Source organism: Oreochromis niloticus, linkage group LG15, assembly GCF_001858045.2.
Source record: "Oreochromis niloticus isolate F11D_XX linkage group LG15, O_niloticus_UMD_NMBU, whole genome shotgun sequence".
In the NCBI taxonomy this organism is placed as follows: Eukaryota; Metazoa; Chordata; class Actinopteri; order Cichliformes; family Cichlidae; genus Oreochromis; species Oreochromis niloticus.
Window position 1 is genome coordinate 7,908,796 of NC_031980.2, and position 7,645 is coordinate 7,916,440.

General features: G+C 41.4%; 2 protein-coding genes across 5 annotated transcripts; one reads left to right on the top strand and one right to left on the bottom strand.

The window, feature by feature from the left end:
• Positions 1-47: 47 nt before the first annotated feature.
• armc1l (armadillo repeat containing 1, like) lies at positions 48-3,714 on the bottom strand. Of its 2 annotated transcripts, none has more exons than XM_013268829.3 (7): positions 3,567-3,714; positions 2,939-3,117; positions 1,674-1,765; positions 1,283-1,451; positions 1,081-1,194; positions 682-756; positions 48-575 (listed from the first exon to the last, which is right to left on the bottom strand). In XM_013268829.3, exons 2-7 carry the CDS (start codon positions 3,089-3,091, stop codon positions 381-383), a joined length of 798 nt encoding a protein of 265 aa, XP_013124283.1. In that variant the 5' UTR covers positions 3,092-3,117; positions 3,567-3,714; the 3' UTR covers positions 48-380. The 2 variants fall into 2 exon arrangements, with proteins under 2 accessions (XP_013124283.1, XP_025754529.1); XM_025898744.1 differs by lacking the exon at positions 3,567-3,714 and adding an exon at positions 3,444-3,548.
• A 21-nt stretch (positions 3,715-3,735) lies between these two features.
• mtfr2 (mitochondrial fission regulator 2) lies at positions 3,736-7,645 on the top strand. Of its 3 annotated transcripts, XM_025898743.1 has the most exons (9): positions 3,737-3,879; positions 3,964-4,172; positions 4,554-4,730; positions 4,870-4,974; positions 5,639-5,763; positions 6,003-6,211; positions 6,328-6,634; positions 6,812-6,995; positions 7,108-7,645. In XM_025898743.1, exons 3-9 carry the CDS (start codon positions 4,659-4,661, stop codon positions 7,159-7,161), a joined length of 1,056 nt encoding a protein of 351 aa, XP_025754528.1. In that variant the 5' UTR covers positions 3,737-3,879; positions 3,964-4,172; positions 4,554-4,658; the 3' UTR covers positions 7,162-7,645. The 3 variants fall into 3 exon arrangements, with proteins under 3 accessions (XP_013124282.1, XP_025754528.1, XP_005449636.1); XM_013268828.3 differs by lacking the exon at positions 3,964-4,172 and having other exon boundaries at positions 3,736-3,879; XM_005449579.4 differs by lacking the exon at positions 3,964-4,172 and having other exon boundaries at positions 3,738-3,879; positions 4,600-4,730.

Below are 7,645 nucleotides of genomic sequence, written 5' to 3' on the forward strand. Positions count from 1 at the left end.
TATTTTGTTTTTCAAACTCTTTAGCCAAGAAAGAAAACAGAACAGAGTACAGTGACAGCACAACATTTATATTCTGTAGAATAAACCAGCAACAATTAAAAACAGGACAGAAAGAAGCAGTCAGGGTTGTTAACAGTTTCTGTACATTTTAGGAGGAAATGGAAATTTTAAAAACAGATTTGAAAGAAATATTTACACTGAATGAGGACAGATGATTCAAGCATTTTAGTTTCCAGTCAGCTCAAACAATAAAAGAGATCTAGCCCAAAACGCTGACTATACAGTAGAAGCCAGGACTCAGACCTGTGGTTTCTCACAACAATGTCCATCCAAGTTAAATACACTGGAATGAGTCTTAAAAGCACCTCCCTGTGACTGATTCACCAGTAAAATGTTTTTGTGAGGAAACTGGCAGCAGCGTTGAGCCAGCTACCGCTGGAATCTTCCTTGGCTGTAGTGCGGGAAATTGCTCGATCGACCTCCCTCACAGGGCTCTCCTCTTCTTCTGGGAGGTAATCCGGCAGGGCTGAGTTTTGCGGCACATCCACTCCAGATGATTTTAAAGGAATATAAACCTGAAGACAATGTTATTAAAAAAAATAAAAAATTATAGTTAAAGTTTAACTTACACTTCCATATCTTAATATTCTTTACTGAAAGTATATTCAAGTGTCCAAGCACCTCTTCTCCTGCCTCATTCTTTATCACTTGTTGGGCCGACAACACCTTAGTGTCAGCGATGGCTGTTGCCAGACTCTGCAAATGGGACATCAGGGAGGAGTGTGAGGCTAATGATCCTTCAGAAAAGGATTTTTTTTTCATTGTTACAAATTTCTGCATTTCTCAGCAGCTTTGACAGAATAACAGACTGTTTGTACCCAAACATGCCCCCACCCACACAAACTTGGATACACTGCCATTAAATGAAAAATTACCTTTTCTTAAAAATGGTACAATTTCTCATTTTAAACATTTGATATGTTCTATTGTGAATAAAATGTGGCTTTAATGGACTTTATTTCCATTTTACACAGCATCCCAACTTTGTTGGTTAAATGTTGGGTTGTAAATGTTTGTCACCTCAGTGGGCAGGTCTGAGCGGATGCGAACAGTACATCTCTTGGATGCCATTTGGAAAGTGAAGCTTATCACTCCTTTGACCTTCAGAAGAGCTTCCTCGCACAAACCTCGATGCTTGATGACAGAGAGATTACATAAGTAAACTTACTGGCAATTATAACAGCTACATAAATGAACTGTATATAAAAAGCAGTCGACTTACAGAGCTGTCCAAGCCCTGGATATGCAGAGTGATGGACTTGGCCTTCTTGTTGGAAGAATTGAGAAAGAACTGGGGTTTTTTCTTTCTCTCAGGTGGAGGATTAGCAGGTGCATTGAGAATATCGTAAACCTCCTTGGCCAAAGAGGTGATGTCAACAGAGAGACCATCTCTGTATGGAGAAAGGTTATATTTAATCATGTGCTTTGGGGTGCTGAACCCTCACCTTCATTACAAACTTATAACTATGTTATTATGGGGGGGGAAAAAGGGCACAGAATTTATGCAGTGAAAAAGCTGCCAAGTATCACTATAAATTTTACATACAGCCACATGAAAATGCAAAGGAAATAATGTGTTTATCCACAGGTAAAAGTAATCACGGGTATGTCACCTTGCCATAAGATTCTCCAAGCTCACCATCATACCCAGTTCATTCTTCATGGTGGGGATGTTGGCAGATAACTCAGCCAAGTAACGTAGGGTCTGAAGACAAAATAACACAAAGGATTCATGTACAGCCATGCTTACACAACACACACAATACACAACAGTGGTATTACCAGTGCACATCAACTTTAGATTAAGTATCATATCACTCATTTACATGCTTCATATAACCTGCACATAATATAGATTACAGGAGACTTTTCTCCCCCAAGGAATTAAGTAAGTATACTTATTGCATGGATGGGTCGCCTCTACGTAATCACATTTGTTTTGCTTTCAGAGAGGCTCACAGTGTAGGGGTTTAAACCTTCACATAGCACATCAAAGATTCCTTCTTTGGGACCATGAGGAGACACAAATCCCTGAGAGGGCTGTATCAGGATGATCAACCACTGTAAAAATCACATTATGGGCTTTGAAAAACCTTCTTTAATTAGCAATATGTCTGGAAACAATGGAAAATATGTCTGTTAAGTGATGCACAGTCGTGTAGTGATTAGCGCCGCATCTCACAGATAGAAGGTCCTAGGTTCAAATCCCCCTGTCAGCTTGGGGCCTTTCTGTGTGGAGTGTGCATTAGCTATTTGCTGATGCACTGGCATTTAAAAATGAAAATGTAAAGCGGCAGAAGAAACAAACCCTTCAACTTTGTTTTCAGGGCTGACATTGCATCGTTTGTCCATTAGATGGCACTCTGCTAAAAGGAAAGTTCCCTTTTAGCAATATGTTAATGTTTGCATCACAATATCACAAACATGAGCCAGTTGGATCTGAGCAGAGTTGAAGTAGAGCTTAAAGAAGTTAACAAATAGCTGCCCATAACATTGTGTTTGTTTGAAAGAAAGAAAATTGGTTGCTATAACAGAATATCAGACTTTTAAATCTCCAAATATTCGGTCTTACAAATCCTACATCTAATTGGGGTTCTAATTAATAAGCGATCCTAAACTGGCTGTGGCTGTGAATGTGAGCATGAACATTTGTCACTATGTTTAGTCCTGCCACACAATAGATGTGTCCAGGGTGTACCCTGCCTTTAGTCTTATGACAGCTGGGATAGGCTCCAGCCCAGCCTTGACCCTGTACCCAATCATGAAAGCCTTCACTTTCACGGGTCTCTCTCTTAAAAACAAAAAGCAACCAAATTTTATTAAAACTATGTAAATAATTGGAATTCAGAAATAATCTGAATCCCTTCCAATAAGGTACCTGCAGAGTTGCAAAAAGGACATCTGGGTTCTGGTGGTCCAGGAAGAGAACCAACCCAGGGAGACAGCCCTGATCCTGGACTATCACCTCGCGGTTCTGGGGCTCAGAAGCCAGGTCCCGGAGCTGACTCACCACCGACAGTGCATCCATCATCTTTAACAACTTTATCGGACCTGCAACTGGGAAATACATTTAAAAAGGAGTTAGCCATTCTCAACGTTTGGCATGTGGTGGCCAAAATATCTACTTGAGAGTGTTAGGTAAAGAACGTGCGGCTGTTAAATAGCTTTTCCTATCCCATAACTGTCCGGTGTGAGGTCATAATACAATTCTTAATGAATGTTTCAAAACTACCAACATTGTCAAACCTAGCCGACGCTAGTTCATACAGGCCGGATTAATGTTAACACGTCAAGCAGCTGCGCTGCCGTTAAGAATGTGGATAGCCGAAGAAGCTAGCTAACTACTTTCGGAGAAGAAGCTAAATAAACTTCACAAAAAATACATTTCCTCTTTTTTCGCTCCATCTTCATAACCAGATATTGGGGAATCGCTTTAACTGTTATCCTATTAAAAATATATCACAGATATAATTAAACTGTAGTTTTGTAGCTAAATGTTTTCTTACCCAGGGCAGAAGCAGCTCGTGCACAAAAATACAAATTTGGTGATAGGCTTTTCGTGTCACCCGATTGGTCGACTAGCCTCCGCTTACGCTGCAAAGTCGCCCACCCCTATTGGCTGCGCTTGCTACTTCTGTATCCACAGCCAACCAGAAGACGTCTCGCTGCTGCAGCGTTATTTGACTTTACAGACTCCTTTTAATGTGAACGCGTGAGTGAAAAAAGGGAAGGTGCAGATTCTCGGTGAATATCATTGTTTACAATACCGTCTGGGAACATGGCTTGGGAGAAATGTAGCTGCTAATTCATGTTTTGACGGTAAGTGCAACTATATGTTTTTTTTCTTTTTATCGTGTAAAATCCCGGAGGTGTCACGCACGTTAATTTTGATGATCCACGCAGCTTTTCCACTGCGGTGCCTCTCTACCCCCACTCCTCAGAACGGCAGAACACTGTGTAACTTACACCTAAAGTCAGCCATGCTCTCTCCAGTGTGCGGGTACACTGAGACTTTGCTGCCGAATCAGCATCCAGTAGTAGAGACCGACATTTGTCTCTGAGCATCAGTGATGGCAGCAACCGACCGTTGGCTGCACTTTCATTTTGCTCCGGTGGGTTGTGTCCTGGTCATTCTCGTATGGGTTTAACGTTTTTCTTACCTTGATAATCCCACTATTTAACTCTAACTGTCCGAAGCTACTTTGTTATCAATACAAACCCATGCGTTCGTTATATTTTAAACTCTGTAAGTCTAAAAGTTTGAGAGTCGTGGTGTTTCCTCTGCAGAGAAGGGGCACATGAAGGAATGGGTGGTCACTGATTATCAGATTACTATAGTCATTATTATTGTTATTATTTTTCCTAGTATGAATATTTGAAACATTATTTGTTTACTAAGATTGTTGGTTTCATATGTGATTTTTACTGTAAGGGATTATTTTTACTTTACATATGTGTTATTTTGGGGGGTTGTTCTTGTTGTTTTGCTTCAGGTTTCAAGCATGTGACACATCCTTTCTGTGTTGGCCTCCCACCAAGACACTCAGCCGAAAGCAGAGCTTTGCAGTCATCAGCTGGTGCAAGAAAACGTCCTTCCAATGTCCCTAGCAGAGGATGTTCTTTATGTGCTGCGCTTCGTCCTGGAGTACTTTGGTGTTCCTCCAGACGTGGTATGTGCACAGACGCACTTGTGTCATTCTTTTGTTTTGCAACACTCAAACGCCTGAAGTATCTGCGGGTTGCTTGAATCAGTGAACTTTTAAATCTGACGTTATGTTTCTGTCTTGTGTGTGGCATCGTGCATTTTAGCTGGTTCCAGTGTGGAATAGTCCGATGTGCGGTCAGTATCGCAGCATTGTGCGGATGATTGGATCAAATCTCCCACTGGCACCGACACCACGAGTCCAGTTTCAGGTATTGTACAATCTGTGTTTTACGAAAGATGTTTGACTTTACCCAGTCAGCACTGCTGGCTAAATGAGTACATACACTTGCATGCACTGTTGCATATAATATACAACACAAAGGGCCATTTGAAATGAAAACAATACATTTCTCTTGTACATGCATAAAACAATCAAGCGCTGCAGTTGATCAATGTAACATTTGACATGTTGACAAGCGAAAACTATTTCTTTTATTTTTTTTGATTTGCACAGTCTACAGTTGTCCATGTTGTTGATAATAACAATAATAGCAGTCTGTACCCCCACACTAAAGACTTATTTTCTATCCTTACACTTATGCATTACTGCCATACACTATATAAGAGATTTAAAAAGCCACAGTGACATCACCCTTTGGTTTTTAAATCAATTTTAAATCATCAGTGTTGGGTGTTTTGTTTGTTTGTTTTGTTTGTTTGTTGTTGTTGTTGTTTGGGTTACTCGAGCTGACATAGGTTTGGGTTACATAAGCTGATATATAAGCACCTGTCTGTGTCTGCAATAAAATATAATCAGGGATTCACTATGAAAGAAATTAATATTGTCATAACTATTTTTAGAATCTGTTGACCCTCATTTCTCATGTGTACTCGGTCACAGCGTGTAATCCCTCCTTGTCCTTGTCACCTCAGGTCGCTTTACTCGGCTATAGGCACCATGAATATGTCGAGCCCATTGTGGACACACCAGCCATCCCTTCCTTTGCTGATGTCATGTGGGTGTTTGAGGATGAGGGTGACAGCTGTGCTAAAACGAGGTAAAACCAAATTTGACACAGCACAGATAAAATCACCCTCCCTGCATCCCTGAATTTCATAAAAGTAAAAATACAAATTCACTCATTAGGCAGTCTTGTTGGACGTGATTAATGCCATTGCATTTACACAGAAACTTACTTTGACTATGTTTAAGAAGATGAAAAGACAGTATTCACCATTCTGTCCAGACAACTGTAAGATGCTAAAATTGTATACGAATGATGTGGGGTCTCCGTAGGAACCATCTACCTGCAGTAAGGCGAAGTACTGTAAATCAAGATGTGATGAGATGTCCAGAACCAGCATTCATACGAGCTCAGAGAGGAGGGCCACCTGTAAGACAGACGCCTGATCCAGAAGCTCTGAAGAAGATCACAGCGCTGGAGAGCGAGCTGCTGAAACTGCAAGCTCAGATTGCTTTGATAGTTACTGCTGCTCCAGCCTCAGGTACACGATATGTTTGTCTTTGTCCCATTTTTCAAGATGCTTTCATCTTCTCAGAACACCAACCATGTGTGTTTCTTTCTTTCTTTTTCTTTTTTTTATCTTTCATCGTGTTTTAGGTCTGGTTGAATCCCCAAATGAGCCTGCCTCACCTGGGATTTCCCTTTCCCATCCACTTCCAGCGCTCACCTCCACACCTCGCCATGTGGCTCCTCCTCCTCCACCACCACCACCACCACCCCCTCCTCCTCCCTGCCCTAGCATTTTCACTGGGTCAAAGGAAAGGAAGGATGAGAAAGATCTCGATAAGGGTCACCACAGAACCAAGGAGTCAGGCTCCAGCAAGGGTTCTGAAAATAAAGGGATGCCCTCTATGCTGGATGTTCTAAAGGACCTAAATCATGTTAAACTGCGCTCAGTGAAGAGGTAAGCATGCGGATTTAGAGAAAACTAATCATTAAAAAATGCGACCCTTTATATCTGAAGCTGCAGAATGCTTTCTTCATTGTAGTTCCGCATCCTGGTGTTTCCCTGCTTGTTTTCCTCCAATTTGAAGCTAATTTCTTTTCCCCCATGACAAAGCATATTCATTCTGTTTTGCAGATCTCCAGGGGGCACACCAGTTAAGAGGAGGCGCAGTAAAGGAGGTGCGGCATTGCTTAATGACCCGGCAGCTCTTATTGCTGAAGCACTGAAGAAAAAGTTCACCCATCTCCGCCACAACACTTCCTCTGACAAAGAGAACTCCCTTGAGCTCTCACCTTTCGGCAGTCCTGAGTCACCTAAGGTTTGTTTTCCACAGATGCGCTGAGATCTTTGAGTAGTTTAAAAATGTTGTCCACCCCCTGTGATGATGTGCTCAAAGCAGAGTTCCTAACCCGACACCTCTTCTGTTGCAGGTTCCTCACCCCCTTCGGCGTAGTCGGGGACACCGCCACCTCTTACATCATTGAAGAGTGACATCAGACATGCCATCAGCATCAACAGCTCCTACAGATGTGCCTCACAGCGGATTACTACTGCAGCTACTGACTTGTGTGTTTGCTTGTCCTTACTTTGTCTTATTATGGACTACAATGTGCTTGTTTCTGTGTCTGTTGGGATTTTAAATGTGCTAACTATGTTAAAATGTATATATTTATAAGCTGCTGTAAACAAAGGGGTTTGTACACAAAGGCCTTTTTTGTCATTGGAGTCTTAACTGTTTTAACTGTTCTTAGCAATATGTTTGTGCAAACCACCTTTTAAAGCAAATAATATAATGAATTTCAGGTACGCGGTGCAGCTTGCCTGCATTAATGTTTCACTTTGTGAGCCCTACCTTCTTACCTCAACCAAGTGAAATCTGTAAGAGTGGATTCTGAGATTCATATAGCTCTATTCTATGCAACTGTTAGCGGGATATTTCTATTTTATTAAAGAGTCAAAGTGCACTGA

Coding starts and splice junctions, on each gene's coding strand:
- mtfr2 (XM_013268828.3), top strand. CDS start 4,659: ATGTCCCTAGCAGAGGATGTTCTTTATGTGCTGCGCTTCGTCCTGGAG. Junction 4,731..4,869: donor TTGGTGTTCCTCCAGACGTG/GTATGTGCACAG, acceptor CGTGCATTTTAG/CTGGTTCCAGTGTGGAATAG. Junction 6,996..7,107: donor GCAGTCCTGAGTCACCTAAG/GTTTGTTTTCCA, acceptor CTTCTGTTGCAG/GTTCCTCACCCCCTTCGGCG.
- armc1l (XM_025898744.1), bottom strand. CDS start 3,471: ATGAAGATGGAGCGAAAAAAGAGGAAAT. Junction 1,766..2,938: donor TCCTTTTTGCAACTCTGCAG/GTACCTTATTGG, acceptor TTTTGTCTTCAG/ACCCTACGTTACTTGGCTGA. Junction 576..681: donor AGAATGAGGCAGGAGAAGAG/GTGCTTGGACAC, acceptor CATTGTCTTCAG/GTTTATATTCCTTTAAAATC.